Source organism: Cetorhinus maximus, chromosome 15 (assembly GCF_964194155.1).
Source record: "Cetorhinus maximus chromosome 15, sCetMax3.hap1.1, whole genome shotgun sequence".
NCBI classification, from domain to species: domain Eukaryota; kingdom Metazoa; phylum Chordata; class Chondrichthyes; order Lamniformes; family Cetorhinidae; genus Cetorhinus; species Cetorhinus maximus.
The window spans coordinates 86,753,129-86,772,601 of NC_135893.1; the positions used below are offsets into that span (position 1 = coordinate 86,753,129).

General features: G+C 40.8%; 1 protein-coding gene across 4 annotated transcripts in view; it reads left to right on the forward strand.

Moving 5' to 3' along the window:
* The window catches only part of trrap (transformation/transcription domain-associated protein), a 212,335-nt gene that overhangs the window by 138,044 nt on the left and 54,818 nt on the right, over positions 1–19,473 (forward strand). For 3 of the 4 annotated variants that reach the window (XM_078558868.1, XM_078558869.1, XM_078558871.1), the window contains 8 exons: positions 2,535–2,672; positions 3,682–3,794; positions 5,413–5,548; positions 9,339–9,530; positions 12,307–12,502; positions 14,787–14,825; positions 15,799–16,064; positions 16,594–16,694. In XM_078558868.1, the coding sequence (XP_078414994.1) occupies positions 2,535–2,672; positions 3,682–3,794; positions 5,413–5,548; positions 9,339–9,530; positions 12,307–12,502; positions 14,787–14,825; positions 15,799–16,064; positions 16,594–16,694 (1,181 nt within the window). The remainder of the gene's footprint in view (positions 1–2,534; positions 2,673–3,681; positions 3,795–5,412; positions 5,549–9,338; positions 9,531–12,306; positions 12,503–14,786; positions 14,826–15,798; positions 16,065–16,593; positions 16,695–19,473) is intronic. The other variant, XM_078558870.1, reaches the window with a different exon arrangement.

Genomic DNA, 19,473 nt, shown 5'->3' on the forward strand with positions numbered 1-19,473 from the left:
ATCGGGAATAGGCAAGAGGCCAGATTCAGAGGAGCGCTGAACTCTAGGAGGGTTGTGGGGCTGCAGGAGGTTAGAGATGGTGGGCGGGGTGGTTAGGCCATGTAGGGGTTTGAAAACCAGGATGAGAATTTAAAAATCGAAGAATTGCTCGGCTGGGAGCCAGTGTACGTCAGTGAGAATAGGGTGATGGGTGAAAAAGCAATATGCCTTATTAAGAATTTAGAATGGCATTATCGAGTAGATGGCAAACATTTATAAACTAAAATTTGAACATAATCTCAATTTTGCACAGGTTTTCCTCAGTCTGCCCGAATTCCGTGCTTTGGAAGCTTGATTGATGATGGTCTGGGAAATGGTGCAGCAATCACTGGTAGAGTGAATAAAATTAGGGAAATGCAAGAGGCCAGAATTGGATTTACGCAGTTCTGAATGTGCGTTTTAAGTACAGAAAAGTGTCTGCCTGCTAAATTGGGCTTTAAGTCTGAGTAATATTTGTACTTTCAAAATGGGGAGATAAAAAGTTGTCTTTATTTTTCTCTTGGCTTGCTAATGTAAAGAGAATGTCTCAACATGAAGGATTTGTCAGATTCTTGTGAAAAACCGTCTTGAGCACTGGTTGAATGGGCTGAGAATTGAAGTTTACCTGTCGTGAGAAGAAGGACTTAAAATACAGCACAGTCAGACATTCTGATGTGCATGTAAAAAAACCGCAGATTAAGGCTGAAAGGTGAAGCTCTACCAGTCTTTGATTTCCTGTTTGACTTCCCAGCAATTGAGTTGCAATGTAAAGAGCAGTGTATTTTTGACTCAAGGATAAATCTTAAAGGAGGCCATTTGGCCCATCATACCTCTGTCAACATAAAATTAGATCTTTGAAGTGAATGTGGAGTGACAGCAAGGGATATAGTAGGTTGAATACAGTGTTCCGCATATTAGCTTGGGTCCTGTCAGCAAGGCCACATATCAAGAACTGCACCAAATTTAGTGGCTTGCTATGTATGAATGACCTACTGACCCCTTGGTACTTAACTAACAAAAACTGGTGGGATGAAATCCTCTTGCATTTAATCAGTGCCACACTGGACTGTGGTAGAGTGCAAAGAGTATGCATTTGTTCTACATTACAGCAATCGCCTCACTTGCTGGAGCACAAATTAGCGACTTCTTGCTTTAAAGAAAATATAAGTGAACTTGCTTAGCCTGCTTAAATTACAGCTATGGAAATGGAAGGATTCCCTGAACCTCTTGAGGGATATTCATAGCTGAAAAAACAGGGTGCTCTCTTGTTCCATGTTCTCTCCCCCTGTTGTTTGGTATCAGTCCCAAGTGCACTTTATTTGATGCCTTGAATGGAGATTGTCAGTTATGTTTTATTTTGTACAGGATACACAATATTCCTGAGCTTTTATGGTGGTCTGGAGGGTGGTGGTGGAATCTGTGTCCTGGTGCATTTAACTCCGTTGTACCCTGTCACTTCCTTTGTCTCAATCCTGTTGTCTTCATTACTGACTCGATAGTAATGGCAAAAGGTCGTCCCCTCCTTGCCATTCACTTTCTGTTACCCAGTTTAATTGTGAACTTCTTTATCTCATGACCTCATTATCTTCTTTCCAAAGTTCTCTTTCTGTTCCATTGCTGTTTGTTTTTTTTCCCCCCTGGTCTCCAGTATATGACACTGAGCAGCTGTAGGGAAAATGGATTGCAGCGAGTGAGAAAAACGTAATTCCAATATTAAGAAACTCTGTGCCCTATCAATTTTCACCGAGTGCTGTTTCTTAAGCCACTGCCTATTTGTTGTAAATCTGGTCAGCAGGCTGAAAGTTACCCAATCGGGTAATTGTGGTAAAATTACCCAGGAAAAAAAATAACAGTTTCAAATTCACCTGCCAGTTTTGGTATTTGAAAAGGTTCTGTGACACAGCACTTCTCTTTTGTTAGATCATTAGTCAAATAAAAATTTACCAAAATGTTAGGGCAGGAGGGACTAGAGAAATTGGGGTTGTTTTCCTTAGCGCAGAGAAGGTTAAGGGGAGAATTGATAAGAGTTGTTCCAAACCCTGAGACATTTTGATAGAGTAAATAAGGAGAAACTGTTTCCACTGGCAGGTGGTTCAGTAACCAGAGGACAGAAATAAAATAGTTGACAAAAGTGCCAGAATGAGATGAGACCATTTTAACACAGCGAGTTATTGTGACCTGGAATGCACTGCCTGAAAAGGTGGTGGAAGTGAATTCAGTAGTAACTTCCAAAAAGGGAATTGGATAAATTCTTGAACAGGAAACATTTGCAGGCTATGTTGAAAAGAGGAAGGGTGTGAGACTAATTGGAAAGCTCTTTAAAAGAACCTGCGCAGGTGCAATGGGCTGGATGGCCTCCTTCTCTGCTGCATGATTCAGTGATTCTGAAAATGTATTTTGTCAGTGTTAGCATTTTGCACATGACCAGCTCAATCCCTGTCTCTGGTTGTATGAAAATACATCTCTTTTTAAAAAAAAACTTAGAATTTTACACACTGCTTTAATCACATTTGCAGGAAATTTTAGATTCACTGGCTGAATTGTACTCACTACTGCAAGAGGAGGATATGTGGGCTGGCCTTTGGCAAAAACGATGCAAGTTTCCTGAGACTGCAACAGCCATAGCCTACGAGCAACATGGTTTCTTTGAGCAGGTACGCCTGTTGCACACTCTCAAGAGTCTTGAGATTCATTCTGCATCAAACACTTCAGTTTAGATGTCTGCTTTCATTTCACAGTGAATGCTTCCTAAATTCTACCTAATGCATGTTAATGACTTTTTTCAGGCACTCTGTCTTGGGTTGCAATTTTGTCACACTAAATTTGGGGAATTGTTCACGGTAAAGAGATACCAATCATGGAAGTCAACAGTCAGTCGACATGTTTTGTGTTTGCCAAGAGTCACAATTGAGAATCCTTAACCTGTTTTCCATAACAAAGGCTTGGACATAAGTGGTTTTCATGTATGTTTTGCAGAAACTGGCCTGCAAGGCAATAGCTTACCCACACTGCCCCATACTGGGCTCACCATATACTGGTAGGCGAGAGGTGATTTTTAAATTTAAGATGGAGAGCTGTTTTTTAATTTCACGCATCCTAGTTCACAGGATATATCTGGCTATTCAGGAAGATGGCGAGCATGATATCTGTGGATTATGGGAGAGAGACTACTTTAAAAAGAGATTTCAGAATGCGGACATTAGGGGATCAGTCGAGCAGAAGCAGAGCACAAAAGGAAACCCTCTCCCCGATCAGGGCGAATTTGTGTTCCTAAAGTTAAACTTTGTTTTTATAACTGCGTAAACATGAGTTGAATTGATTGTGGCCAATAGATCTTCACATTTGACACTCTGTATGTTTTAGCATAAAAGGGGGAGGAGCTAGGTAAGTAGGTGGTCGGGGGGAGGGGTGGGTGGAGAGAAAGGAATAGAAAGATATGCTGATAAGGTGAGATGAAGTCTGGGTGGGAGGAAACTCACATGGAGCATAAGCAGCAGCGTAGACCAGTTGGGCCAAATGCCTATTTCTGTGCTGTAAAATTCTGGGCAATACCTACAGTGGAGAAAAACAACTTGTAAATCAAATTAAGCAATGCCATGCCTATTGTTTTGCTACAATTTTAATGTTGGTTTATACCATAACAAAGTATATGTTTTCGTGAAGGCGCAAGAAACCTATGAGAAAGCTATGGATAAAGCCAGAAAAGAGAATGAAAGAAATAATGCGTCACCTGCCATATTTCCAGAGTATCAGCTGTGGGAGGACCACTGGAATTGGTAGGTACCTTACCAACTCCCAGGCTGGCATGAAGCTTTTAAACAGCAGCACTGGCTAATTCAGATTGCTTCATCTACCCTAAAACATTTGCTCCTCTTCTCCATTGGCTCAGGGAGGTTCTGTCTGGACATGTGTTGCAGTGATGTCTCTTTACCATGCAGCCCTGCCGTTATGCTAAACCTTCACAAATCCTTACTTGGACCTCAGCTGGAGTATTGTCTAATTCTAGGCCAGGGTACAGAGGACGTTGACCAGAATGATACCAGAGATGAGGCACTTCAGTTATGCAGAGAGGTTGAAGAAGCTAGGATTGTAATTTGCAATGTTAAGGGGGAAAAGCTAGGATGGGGGACTAATTTGGGCAGCTCACTACCGCATGAATGAGGGACAAAATGACCACCTTATGTACTATAAGATTCTTTGAATGTGAGATTTTCCCAATGCTTGAGGGAAGCCATATTTCCCACTGTCATTATTGGAGCTAGTGAGTGACACATTGTGTAAGGCACCTAAACTATAGGCATTGCATGGTACAGTTTTAGCATCAAGTGAAACACTGTAATGTAGTGATTTAATTGTAATTTGGGTCTTTTTACATTGCTAAAGATATATATAAATGCAAGTGGTTACATAACAGATAAGTAGCAGCATAGGAATCTTGAATTCTCTGTTTCTTTGTATGTTTTTTGATGTGCTGAAGTTCTGTTAATAAAGTCTACTTGTCATTGAAGATAGTGGTGAAGGTTGTTAGCAAGGCTGGTTTGCATTCAATGTGTGCAATCAGTGCTGCAGTTTTAAGTGAGAATCTAGACCCTTGTGTTGCAGCCCACAGTTGACACCAGTAACTGACCCATGCACCAAGCTGTCAGCCAAGAAGCTGGGATTCACAGTCGTCATTGCATTTTTCTGCCTTGTTTTCAATTGGGTAGATGTTTGAATGAAAAATGCTATGCTATAGTAAAATGAATCAAATCTCACACACAAGCAAAAAAAAAGTTAGAAGTAATTAGCACTCTCCTCTTGCAGAAAAAGGCCTTACTTGATACTTTTCAGTAGCTTGTGATCAGAATTATCACTGTTGGGAGTGGGATGGGACCTCTAGTCAATTGGCAGCTAGGGCTGCTGATGCTTACTAGAGTTTTGGGGATTGCATTGTACAATTCTGTCCATCCTCTAAATCTATAGTCTGGAACAGGGCTTTAGAAGAGCTGGTTTTTGGTGCAGGAGGGATGGGGAGTGGCAGATTCTACGCCCTGGGATGTCACACTATGGTAGGAGATGAGTTCCGTGCAATACCTACAGTTTGCACTATGGTCCTAAGGCACAGGACAGCTCCTACGTGGAGAAATCCTTTCTTCCAAGAAGTAGGATTTGCTGCATCAGCAACCTCTCTTTGGAAGGGGAAATTAATAAATCTACACATTTATTATTTGATTATGTGGAATTGCACAAACATTCCAACCAATACACCAAAGATTTCATTCGTAGTTCAAAAAATACAACAATGTATAATGAAAAAGATGTTAAATGGGTGCATTTTCCTGGAGCCAATCAGTGACGCTGCTTTCTCCTGAACCTAACCTGCTTATTACTTCTATTTTATTTCGTAATCAACAGCTGCTCAAAGGAACTGAACCAGTGGGAAGCACTGACTGAGTACGGCCAGTCCAAAGGCCATGTTAATCCCTACTTAGTTTTGGAATGTGCTTGGAGAGTTTCTAACTGGGCTGCTATGAAAGAAGCACTGGTACAGGTAAGCAATTCTTGAGGCAAATGCACCAGTTTGTATTCTATAAATCATTTGTATTTCCTATTTTCATTTTACTCCCAATTACTATAACTGTACTCATTGGAATACCTAGATTACTTATGCCTCTGCTTTGCTTTCATCGATTTTGCCTCAGTAGTAAATAGCGAGCTGTGCACCGTAATAATGCGGATAGGCCATGTGCGTCTTTACGTAATCTTAAATTGGATGTTGGTATTAAACACTACTTATGTTTGTATTAAATAATACTATCAGTGCTTTGGTATGGAATTATATAATAGTCAATCTATGAAATTTTGAAGTCCATATCCCATTGTTTGCACTGACTGCATGTGAGCCCTTTATATTATTTCTTAATCTGAATATTCAACATTTTGTGTTCATAACTATTGAGAACCTTTCCTGTCTGAAAAGATGTGGCTGCTCTCTGACCTCAGCCTGCGCTTAAGAGGCCAATTGCTTCTGTCAACCTGCATATAAATTCTCAGGACTTAAAAGCTGGATATTCCTACAGTGAGTGCATGTTTCAGGTCAAGTTAACAGAGGCTCAGTATGTATTCAGTTCTCTACTTCCTTCATATTGAGACCCTCATATGTGGCAGTGCGATTTCGCATGTGGTGGGCACCCAGCTGAGTTTAAAGAAAGAAAAATGTCTGACAGAGTGCCTGTACAGTGACTGGCCTAACCTTCTGAACCGTGTGAAGAAAGACATTGAGCCCCATGCCAACTGCATCCTGGCGTTAGCATGATTTGCATCGAAAAGTTGGCCCCAATAACAACCGCAACGTTAAGTCCACTTCCTTCCATTTCTTAGCAGTGCCGACAGATATTCTACCTTCAGCAATCTCTGTGAACTGCTGAATAGTCAATGTTATCCTGTCAGGTTGTTTCTCTCCCCTCAATCGTGGAAACATAGAACCCTAAAGGAGAATTTTGTTCCCAGACGCTCTGTTTCTCATCTGACAATTGATTACATTTAGTTTTGCTTTGTTGTGTTTATGGATCAGCTGCTGAATAATTGCATGAGCATCTGCTTGTTACTAATTCGTCGCTGATGACGAGGTGCCAGCATCTGAGAAAAAAGCGCAGTTCCTGGAAGAAAACATTTTGTTAGGGCTTTTGAAGTGAGGCAGTGACTGCTAATTTTATTTTAATTTATTTATTCACGGGATGTGGGTATTGCTGACGAGGCCAGCATTTATTGCTGTTTCCCCACAGCCTTTGCATTGTGCATCAGTGATGTTTGACAAAGAGTATGTGGCACAGAGTACACTGCTATTATTAATGAGATGATAAATAGCAAAAGTCCACAATAACAGTGGACACAGGTTTCTGTAAATATGTATTTTCTTTAGTTAATTTTCATGACTCAAAAGTTCAGAGCAAAGGTAAGTTTTTTTTTCATAAAAAGCTTTCAATGCCTGCTGTTTATTCAGCCTCTTCGGCATGACATCCACTGGTTCTTGGAGTTTATATTTCATTAGCCCTTGCCCATGACAGCTGGCTTGTTTTGTTGTAATTGATGAGAACTGACGCGTGATAACTTGCTGTTTTTCTAAAATCATTCTGAAGATGTTCTGATGTTCCGTTCTTTTAAAGGGGCCGCTGTTGGAGCTATGGTGTTTAGTTTTAAGGAGAGCTTGTACCTCTTCAGCGGAAGCTTCTGTCATTCATTTTTTCCAATGCCACGATTAAAGCTTTTTTTATGTATCTATGGACCATCAGTGCTCCAAAGCCTCTTTGTTCTGTACAACTAACTCGGCCCAATAGAAAGACTAAAGCCCGTTCCTTCGTGCTTTGTGTGATTCAGTACCATGTTGCTGTGGATTTCCCTCTGCGTTTTGAAATATATTGGGGGTAATTTTACTGTATACTGGTTGTGGAAATCCAATCAGATCAGGTGGAATGCTGGGTTTTATAATCCTGCGCAATATTATTCTCCATTGACTTCAACCAGATTTCCACTACCCTCTGTGTGGAAAAAGTACTTTCTGACATCACGCCTGAACAGCCTGGCTCTAATTTTAAGGTTGTGCCCCCTTGTTATGGACTCTTTCACGAGAAGAAATCATTTCTATCCACCTTATCAAATCTTTTAATCGTCTTAAATGCTGCAATTAGATCCCCCCTTAATCTTCTATACTCAATGGAATACAAACTTAGTAAATGCAACCTGTCTGCATAATTTAACCTTTTCGGTTCCTATATCATTCTGATTAATCTGCACTGCACCCACTCCAAGGTCATATGCTTCCTGAGGTGTGGTGCCCAGAAGCGAACATAATACTCTGGATGCAATTTAACCAGTGCTTGTAGTGTAACTTTCCATCCCTTTGTATCCTGTTGTATTTAGGCAGCTGAGCACATTAGGAGCTACAGTAGATGTCAATCTAGGGAGTAAGGGCTCCATTTGTGAAAACTGCAACACTAAAATATTTCAGTGGAATTATTTTGCTTTCAAGGTAGTACATCTGTACATACACATCTGTCCATTTGTCATTACTTACATTATATATCATGTGCCTGGAGCCTGGAAGTCTAATGCTCTTGAGAATGTAGCTTCCTCCTGTGGGTTCTAAATTTATCCCTTCACGAATCTCTGCTCTCACACGTTTCAACCTCTCCTGTTATGTAATTTAAACATTTCTCATGCATAAAAGTGCCTTAACCCCTATGGTATCTGATTTTAATCTGTTACAATTCAGTGTGCTAGGTGAAGAAGGGACATGAAGAATATTGCCTTGTAGGACTGACTGTTGCATATTTACCATTTGCACGGGCATTCCCTTTGATCTTATCCTTTTGTTCAGTTAATTGTTGAGATCTGTCATCAGCACCGTACATTTTTAAGTGTATAAGGGAAGCGGTGCATTTGGGAGCAGCTTATGTGTGTCAGAGAGGGAGGATCACACAGTTGACATCAATCCAGAAGCGTTTTCCCTGCAATTATTTTTTCTTTCTTTTTCTCCTCCTCCTCCCCACCCCCCCGGCCCACACAACTCCTTCCATATCTGCTTGCTATTGATGTTTTGGTATGTGATGGATGCCATATTTGAAGGTCAAGGAAGATCCTAAATGACAATTAACCTTGCTTTACTATTACATAAATACATAATTATAGAATCCTACAGCACAGAAGGAGGCCATTCAGCCATTCATGCCAGTGCCGACTCTTGAAAACACTGTTCAGTTAGTGCATCTTTCCACATGGCCCTACAATTATTTTATTTTTTGAAGTAAACTTTCAAAAGGGAATTGGAAGTAACTATTAAATCTGCTTCCACCTTCAGGTAGCACATTCCAGCTCACTGAATGAAAAAATATTCTCATCCCTTTTTGACAATTATCCTAAATCTGTGCCGTCTGTTTATTAATCCTCCTGTCAGTGGAAGCAATTTTTCATGATTTATTCCATCAAATTCCCTCCTAATTTTGATGGGTCTTGAGAGAGTACAGTATACAGTACATTTGGTAGTTACCACTTCTTTGAGTGAAAGAAGCTTAGAATAGATAAGAGAAGTGTAATCATATGTGCTACTGAGGTCTGGGGACTTGTGTAATAGCACGAAAGCAACTTAAAGATCAGTGATTTTCTTTGACACCACGAGGCTATGAATGGTGCATAATATAGTTCAAAACTCTTCCCTCCTAAGTAAGATTTCAGCTTGCGTCAGGGCCAGTATTCTGAAGCATGCCACATGCTCTTTCACATGCTTTGTGTAGAGAAGTAAGCATTGTGACGAACTCTGAGCAATCTATTTAAATGCTATTTAGGTGGAGCTGAGTTGCCCAAAGGAGATGGCATGGAAGGTTAACATGTACCGAGGTTACTTGGCAATTTGTCACCCTGAGGAACAGCAGCTGAACTTCATCGAGCGTCTGGTGGAGATGGCCAGCAGTCTCGCAATCCGGGAATGGCGGAGACTCCCACACATTGTGTCACATGTCCATACGCCATTGCTTCAGGTGAGAGTGCCATGTTGACAGTACGTGGCTCTGGGAGTTTACAGCAATATGTCAGATTTGCAAGTCCTTGAGTATGTGTGAAAACATTTTGTTCCTTTTTGAAATCTCAAGTGGTGTTCCACAGGGCTCTGTGTTGGGACCCTTGCTGTTTGTGTTATATATTAACGATTTGGACGTGAACGTGGGGGGCACGATTGGGAAATTTTCAGATGACACAAAGATTGGCCGAGTAGTGGATCATGTAGAGGATAGCTATAATCTCCAAAACGATATAGATGGGTTGGTGGAATGGGTGGTAAAGTGGCAGATGAATTTTAACATAGAGAAGTGTGAGGTCATACATTTAGGGAGGTCAAACAGTTACAGGGATTACACAATAAATGGGAATATACTAAGAGGGGTAAATGAAGTGAGAGATCTTGGTGTACAAGTACACAGGTCCCTGAAGGCAGCAGTTCAAGTAGACAAGGTTGTAAAGAAGGCATATGGAATGCTCTCCTTCATTGGCAGAGGTATAGAATATAAAAGTAAGGATATAATGTTGGAATTGTATAAAACACTGGTGAGGCCACAACTGGAGTATTGCGTGCAGTTCTGGTCACCACATTACAGGAAGGATCTAATAGCTCTGGAGAGAGTGCAGAGGAGGTTTACAAGGATGTTGCCAGGGTTAGAAAAGTGTAGCTACGAGGAGAGATTGGATAGGGTGGGGTTATTTTCCTTATAACAAAGAATGCTGAGAGGTGACTTGATTGAGGTGTACAAAATTATGAGGGGAATAGATAGAATGGACAGGATAAAATTGTTTCCCTTGGTGGAGAATTCTAGAACCAGGGGACATAGATTCAAGATAAGTGGCAGAAGGTGTAGGGAGGGACCATGAGGAAGAACATTTTTACGCAGAGGGTAGTGAGTGTCTGGAATTCGCTGCCCAAGTTGGTGGTAGAGGCAGAAACTCTAAACTCTTTTAAAAAGTACCTGGATCTGCACCATAAGTGCTGTAATTGCAGGGCTATGGGCTGGGTGCAGGAAGGTGGGATTAGAAAGGGCACCTGGGTGTCCTTGGGCTGGCATGGACAAGATGGGCTGAATGGCCTCCTTCTGTACTATGACATTTCTATGGTTCTATGGAAATTGGACATAATTCCTGGTTCATTTAGAAAGGTTAACAGCATATTAAGGTAAAGCAAAATACTGCGGATGTTGTAAATCTGAAATAAAAACAGAAAATGCTGGAAAAACTCAGCAGGCCTGGCAGCATCTGTGGAGAGCGAAACATTAATTCAGTTTCTAGTTCGTATGACTCTCCTTCAGAGCATTTTAATGTACTTTCTTTGGGAGTAATCTTAAAATTAAAAAGCAGTAACTAGTCTGACAGATTGGAGCATGGATGTGATTGTCTAAAGAAAGATAAAATAAGAACATAATCTACCTCACCATTAACTTGACAGATTTATCACTTGGTTTTGTCTCCCTCTGACAGTATTGCAAATGCTCTTATCATGCATGTAAAGGGAAAAAAAACCCTTTCTTTTTATGACGTGGTGATTTTTGATAAATTAGGTACATAATGCACCTGTCAATATGCAAGCCGCTTATTTGGCCTGGGCTGGGGTTGGTAAGGGTGTTAACTACCAAATTCCAGAATTGCCCTAATTAACGGCAGACACTAAAGTTGTGGGTTTATACAGAATATTGTCATGTATCCTTTACCTTGAATGTAAGCAGTAGGAAACACTGAAAATGTCTGGTTAATCTCAGAATTTCAGAATTGTTATGGTGTAGAAGGAGGCCATTCGGCCCATGATGTCATCACCGACTCTCTGAGCATTTTAACTTAGTGCCAATCTCCTGCCTTCTCCCTGTAACCCTGCACATTGTTTCTATTTAAATAATCATCCAATGCCCTCTTGAGTGCCTCAGTTGAATCTGCCTCCACCACACTTCCAGGCAGTGCATACCAAATCCTAACTACTCGCTGTGTGAAAAAGTTTTTTCTCACCTTGCATTTGCTTCTTTTGCAAAGCACTTTAAAACTGTGCCCTCTGGTTCTCAATCCGTTTACGAGCGGGAATAGTTTCTCCCTATCAACTCTGTCTAGACCCATCATGATTTTGAAAACTTCTATCAAGTCTCTTCTTAGCCTTCTCGTCGCCAAGGAAAACAGTCCCAACTTCTCCAATCTTTCCTCATAACTGAAGTGTCTCATCCCTGGAACCATCCTAGTAAACCTTTTCTGCACTCTCTCCAATCCTCCCCATAGTGTGGTGCCCAGAACTGTATACACTTCTCCAGCTGAGTTGTATTATATAAGTTCATCATAACCTCCCTGCTCTTGTGCTCTATGCTCTTCTTATCTCATTGACTTGATTTAACCCCTTGTGTACAGTATATGGTGGGTATAGGCATCAAACTTTACATACCAAAGACTCCTTCAGGAGGTTGCAAGCATGCCATCCTGACTACTTACACTAGTTTCAAAAGGACTAGATTAGAAGCCTCCAGGAGCTTCAGTGTGTTTATCCTTTACGGATTTAATTAAGTGGAACATTTGTGGGTGCCAATGCCGTCACCTTCTGTTTTGTAAGCTGTTGACACATAAGCATGTTTAGTGATGAGGTTAGCTGTTACCATTTGTTGTATATGCCTTTGATGTATGGGGTTGGGCATGATGCACGCACTACCTGGTACACCTATACTTACAGTTGCCATTAGGCCGGACTGATGAAACTTTTAGTTACAATTTAATGTTGATGAAATTTTGTTCAAATCGTAGGCGGCTCAGCAAATTATTGAACTGCAGGAAGCTGCTCAAATAAATGCTGGTTTGCAGCCTGCCAATTTGGGGAGGAATACAAGTTTACATGACATGAAGACAGTAGTGAAGACTTGGCGGAACCGTCTGCCCATAGTGTCTGATGACCTTTCTCACTGGAGCAGCATCTTCATGTGGAGGCAGCATCATTATCAAGGTATGGCCTGATGCACCTGCCAACATGCATTTTACATGCGAACATGTTACTGATGTATAATGATAACAGCGCTTTGTGAAGGGGCCTTGTTTATTTCTGGGTTACTAAACACTGATGTATCCCTATGGGTTTCAACAACTTTTCAGTGAATGTAATGGATGCACATTGATTTCAGTGCAATGTAAGAATTTCTTGTTATGCAGATTGTTTATGTGTTTAAGATGATTAATGGAACTGATAGGGGAAATAGAGTGAAACGGTGCTGGGAGTCCAGAACAAGGAGGCATAACCTTGCAATTAATGAAACCGTTCGGGGGTGACGTCAGAAAGCAGTTCTTCACTTCACAGAAAGCGTTGTGTAAATTTAGGACTGTAACACTCTCCCCCTCCCCGCAAAAGAAAAGTGTTGAAGCCAGGTATCAGTTAGGAATTTCAAAACTGAGATTGATTGTTTTTCTTTGAGTAAGAGTATCATTATAGAACCAAGGTGAGTAAATGGAGTTCAGATACAGATCAACCATGATCTAATTGAATGGTGGAATAGGCTCAAGGGGCAGAAGAGCCTGTTCTTATGTTCAGGCAATGTAAGGTTGATGTACCTGCTCATGCATAATATTACATAGCCTGTTTCTGTGCTGGAAACACTATTTGGCCCAACAGGCCCATCATCCTGAACATGCATCATACTTAAAAAACATCTGGAAGCCAACTCTGTTTTATAAATAAAAAATAAAGCTTGGGTAAGGTTATAGTAAGTGTGTAGAGCTATGTAGTTTAGTTGGATATTGGTGCTGTGATCCCCATGCTATGGAGTTCCCTCCCTAAACCCCTCCGTATCTTCAACAACCTGATACATTAACCTATATTTTGCTATACTAATGATGGGGACGCTATCACCATTCACCATCATTGCACTGCTGAAAGGCTTGGCAACTTTGAGAGCCTTGCCTAAATCAGAAGTTCTGGGCTAACTTGAATTAATAATTCATTTTCTTAGGAAGGACAAAAATGACTGAGTTATCAAATGTAGTATGTATTTCAGAGTAAATCTGTTATACTGTTGCTAATTTAAGGATAAAGTACTGGATTGGGGAAGTTAAAAATTAATTTTGATATGAAGTTAAGGGAATAATCCAGGTTATGAAGCTAATTGTGATAAATTGCTATCTGCTTCTGGCAAGTTGAAATTTTCAACATTTTAGTCCTATTTTCCACAATATGTGCTGTGCTGATAGCCCATTCAGCATGTACAACACATCATGTGTATTCACTGTACAATGTCAGTTTAGCTTTCAAATTTTGTTTAGTATTTTTGGAAGGAAATAGAGTTACATTTGCTTAACACACAAACTGACTTGTAACATGTGTTACTTCTGTTAGGCTGTTGAGCCTTGCTTAATGAAAAGAAAGGACAAATTTGCATTTCTATAGCTCCTTTCACAACCCCAGGATGTCCCAAAGCGCTTCACAACCAGTGAAGCACTTTTGAAGTGTAGTCACTGTTGTGATGTCGGGAATGCATGAACTGAATGCTGCCACTTTATTTCTGATTTGGTGGAAATATAATTATACCAGTGGAACAGCACATTTTTGTATATTGACTTACTGATGCAGGTTTTGGTTCTGTTTCCGTACCAAGCAACATGCTGAGCTCCTGATCCCAGCTGGAGCGGTTTGGGCAGGTGCTGAATGGAAATGCGTTGCCTCTTGTAAGGATGTTTTAAAGTACAATGGGTGAGTTAGCCTGTTGGTATAGCCAACAGAGCATAGGCAAGTTTTGGAAGCAGGTCAGTCTTCTTGATAGTTAAATGGCAGCTTTGTGGCAGGAAGCAATGGGGCTGTGGGGGCAGGGAGTGGCGGGGAAAGTTGCAGAATAAGTTTGACTTCCTGCTCTTCATCTAAAAGGGCAATGGAAATCTGGAACTCTCTCCCAAGAAGCTGTTGAGGCTGGTGGGGGTTGTGGGGTGAACTGAAAATTCCAAAACTGAGATTGATGGATTTCTGTTAGGCATGGGTATTAAGGGTTGGGGAGCCAAGGCGGGTAGATGGAGCTAAGATACATATCAGCCACACCTCATGGCAGAACAGGCCCGAGGGGTTGAACAGCATACTCCTTTTTTTTATGTTTCCTGTGCAAATAATGTTGTAGAATAGTTATCTGTCCCTTCTTGCAAAAATGAAATAGTAAAAAGTTTGCAGTAAGATTTGAAGCTGTAATTGAATAGAGTTTAACCGTAGCGCACTCCAGGAAATTTGCTATTTTTCGCATTTCCATTCATTTCAGTGGGACGGACTGCAGCAGATCTTACAAAACTGAAAGCAGGTATGGAACAAATGAGTTTGTAAAATCAAAGTGACTTTGGGTTTGAGCTCATTTAATGTTGAAATGTTTGTGAATACTTGCAGAAATTACACTCACCTCATGGTAAAACCCTGCTAAAATTCAAAACATTTCCATGTGCGTAACCATTCCTCTTTGATGCAGTGTTATACAATCGGCCTACTTTGTAAATTGGGTGACTGTTTTAATCCAGGGCCAACCTTTAAATTTGTAAATCTATGAATTGCAGAGTGGGTGATAAGTCTATCTGTAAAATAGAATTCTGATTTTTTAATATATAAAATTAGGAGTGCCACATTTACTCCCTGCTAAGATCTGATTCCTTACCCTTTTTTTTTTTCTATAGTCCATATAGTCCAATTACCTGTTCAAAATCATAGAACGATAGAATAGTTATAGCACAGGAGGCCATTCAACCCGTCATGCCCATGCTAGACATGGAGTGAAACAGAATCCAGCTTTCATGGGTTGAATCATTTGTAATGTTCCTCATCAGTTAACAACGTGCAAAAAAAGGCTGCGCCTTTGCTGAAGTATAGGCTAAAAACATAATTGAACACTCAAAAAAATAAATTACAGCTTCTTTAAATTATATTAGTCCATTGAAGTAATGGGTTCAATGGGCTGAATGGCCTAGTCTTGTTCCCATGTTATTAGTCTCCATTTACCACCATAAGATATTTTCATGTCCTTTGAAAATGCCCCCATATATCATAATGTCAGCCCAATATTTTCAGTCAATATCAAGTGGCCGAAAATAGATCTTGCACCAGATTCAATGAGAGAAAATTCAAATCAAAACCACCGTTTCATCTTGTAAAAGAACATTTGTTGTTACTGGTCTCTAATGTAGCCCATTTCCAAAATTTCTTAAAAGGGTCTCAAAACAAATCCTGGTCTTTTTTTTCTCAAATTTGAAAATAATAGACTATCTTAATTCTCTTTTTCTCCAAAGCGATCGTGGCAGCCTATGAAAACAGCTCTCAGCATGACCCCAACTCAAATAACGCCATGCTGGGAGTCCATGCCTCTGCCTCAGCTATCATCCAGTACGGGAAGATCGCCCGTAAGCAGGGCCTGGTGAATGTGGCCCTTGATATCCTAAGTCGCATCCATACCATTCCCACCGTGCCCATCGTGGACTGCTTTCAGAAGATTCGACAGCAGGTCAAGTGCTACCTCCAGCAGGCTGGAGTTATGGGCAAGAATGAATGCATGCAGGTAGGCATCATGGCCATTCCTACAAAAAAAGGGGATGAAGATTCTGGTTGGGTCTGCTGGAAGAGAAGGATCACATGTCCACGTTGGACACTTGAGTTGTTGTCCGTGGTGAGGTTTGTGACACAGGAGAGGCAGTGTCTATCTGACTACTATAGAAAGTAAGCAAAAAACATAAATTGGGCCTTGTAGTTTTGAATTGAAATGTGGTGGGTTCTGACAGAAATGATTTGAAAGGTATGATCCACAATTGTGTGAAGGAATGTAATCCAAGGGAATCTGAAGCATTTGTAAGCACCTGTGTTGCTTCTATCACTGCACGACAAAATCAATTACTTATTAAGAATAATTGATCGTCTGGTGAGTTACAAAACTGTCAGGTAACAACTGCTGTTCAGAGCCTGATCAACAAAAGTCACTAATTTAGCTATCTGGAGACCCTGTACTACTCTTTTCTATAAAGACTACTTTGCCAGAATTTTATTAATAGATCATTTTATCACATATTCATCTACAACTTTGTTCCGCACAGGGCTTGGAAGTTATTGAATCCACAAATCTGAAGTATTTCACGAAGGAGATGACAGCTGAATTCTACGCACTGAAAGGGATGTTCCTTGCTCAGATTAATAAGTATGTAACAATGTGACACAACTTGATCTACTTGTTTTGTCATTAACCATAGAACAATGGAAAAGGTACTACACAGAAAGAGGCCATTCAGCCCTTCATGTCTGTGCTGGCTAGAAAAACTAGCTGCCCATTCTTATCCCACTTTCCAGCACCTGGTCCACAGCCTTGCAAGTTACAGCACTTCAGGTGCAGATCCAGGTACCTTTTTAAATAAGTTGAGGGTTTCTACCTCAACCACCAATCCTAGCAGTGAATTCCAGACACTTACCAACCTCTGGGTGAAAAAGTTTTTCTGATATCCCCTCTAATCCTTCTATCAATCACCTTAAACCTGTGCCCCTTGGTAATTGACCCCTCTACTAGGGAAAACCAGTCTTTCCTGTCTACTCTATCTAGACCCTTCATAATTTTGTACACCTCAATCAAGTCAACCCTCAGCCTCCTCTGTTCTAAGGAAAACAACCCTAGCCTACCTAATCCTTCTTCATATCTGCAATTTTCAAGCCCTGGTGACAGTCTTGCAAATCTCCTCTGCCATCTCTCCAGAGCAATTGTGTTTCCTGTAATGTGGTAACCAGACCTAATGCAAAGCTCCAGCTGTGGCCTAACCAGCATTTTATAAGTTCCATCATTACATCCCTGCTTTTGTATTCTGTACCTTGTGCAATAAAGGAAAGCATTCCAGATGTCGTCTTTACCACCTTATCTATCTGTCCTGCCACCTCAGGGACTTGTGCACTCCAAGGTGTCTCACTTCTTCTACCCCTCTCTATATCCTCCCTTGTATTGAGTATTCCCTTGCTTTGTTTGGCCCCACAAAATGCACTACCTCTCACTTCTCCGGATTGAATTCCATTTGCCACTTTTCCACCCACTCAACCAAAGCAGGAGCCCACAGCTGCCCTCTTCACTATCAACTACATGGCTGATTTTTGTGTCATTTGCAAATGTCTCAATCATGCCTCTCACATTTAAGTCAAAATCATTAATATATACCACAAACAGCAAGGGTCGCAATACTGAGCTCCGTGGAACGCCACTGGAAACCACTTTCCATTCGCAAAATCACCTGTCGATCATTACCCTTTGTTTCATGTCACTAAGCCAATTTTAGATCCAACTCGCCACATTTACCTGTAGCCCAAGGGCTTTTACTTTTCTCGCCAGTCTGCCATGTGAAACTTTGTCATATGCCTCACTAAAATCCATTTAGACCACATCCACTGCACTACCCTCAACAATCCTGCTTGTCATTTCCTCAAAATTCAATTAAGCTAGTAAGACACAACTTTTCCTCGACAAATCATGCTGACTATCCCTGACTAATCCGTTCCTTTCTAAGTGACAGTTTACCCTGGCTCTCAAAATTGATTCTAATAATTTGCCCACCACTGAAGTCAGTCTGATTGGCCTATAATTATTTGGCCTATCCCTCACATCCATTTTGTACAATGGTACAATGCTCACAGGCCTCCAAAAATCTGGTACGTTGCCTGTATCTATTGAGGATTGAAAAATGATCCTCGGGGCACCCGTTATTTCCTCCCAGGTTTCCTTCAACAACCTGGGATACAATCCATCCGGCCCTGATGACTTATCCACCTTCAAGGATGTCAGTCCCTCCAGTACATCCTCTCTCGCTCTGCTTATTGTGTCTAATATTGCACACTCCTCATTAACTAGAATGTCTGCATCAGTTGTCTCCTTTGTGAAGACAGAGACAAAGTACTCATTAAGAACCCTGCCCACACCTTCTGCATCAATGCATAAGTTACCTTGTACATACTTGATAGGCCCTACCCTTTCCTTAGTTATCCTCTTACTCTTAAAATGCTGATTAAAACATATTTGGGTTTTCCTTGATTTTACCTGTCAATCCTGATTTCCATTTTTACTTCACCTCTGTATTTTCTATACTCTAGGCTTTCTTAACATATTAATTTTTTTGGTGACTTGTCATCAGCTTTCTTTTTCTGCTTTACCTTTTCCTGTATGCTTCTAGATAACCAGGGGGTTCTAGATTTGGCAGTACCACCCTCTTTTTTTGTGAGAACATGTCTACACTGTGCCTGTAGAATCTCGCTTTTGAATGCCCCCCACTGGTCTGACACTTATTTCCCTTCAAGTAGCTATAACCAGTCCACTTTCACTTGATTACCTCTCAGCTTTGTAAATTTTGTCTTTCCCCAATTTAGAACTCTTGCTCCTGTTCTTTCTTTATCCTTTTCCATAATTATGCTAAGTCTAACTGTATTATGGTCACTATCTCCAAAATGATCACCCACTGTTACTCCATCCACTTGCCCAGCTTCATTTCCTGAGACTTAATCTAGAATTACGCTCCTTCTCGATGGGCTTGTTACGTGCTGGCTATAAAAGATCTCTTGAATGCAGTTCAAAATTTTGTGCCCTCTGTGGCATTCACACTGTTTGTATCCCAGTTGATATTAGGATAGTTGAAGTCCCCAACTGCTATTGCCCTATTGTTTTTGCACTCAGAAATTTACCTACGTATTTGCTCTTCTGTCCCCTTCTTATTATTTGGGGGTCCAAAGCACCCTTCTAGTAGCATGGCTGCCCCTTTTTTTATTTCTGAGCTCAACCCATATGGCCTCATTTGATGATTCATTTAGTATCTCATCCCTCTTCATGACTGTAATTCTTTAACCAATAATGTTATACACCCACCTTTTTAAGCCCCCTCCCTATCCTGCCTGTAAACCCTATATCCAGGGATGTTGAGCTGCTGTTTTTGCCTCTCTTTAAGCCAAGTTTTCAT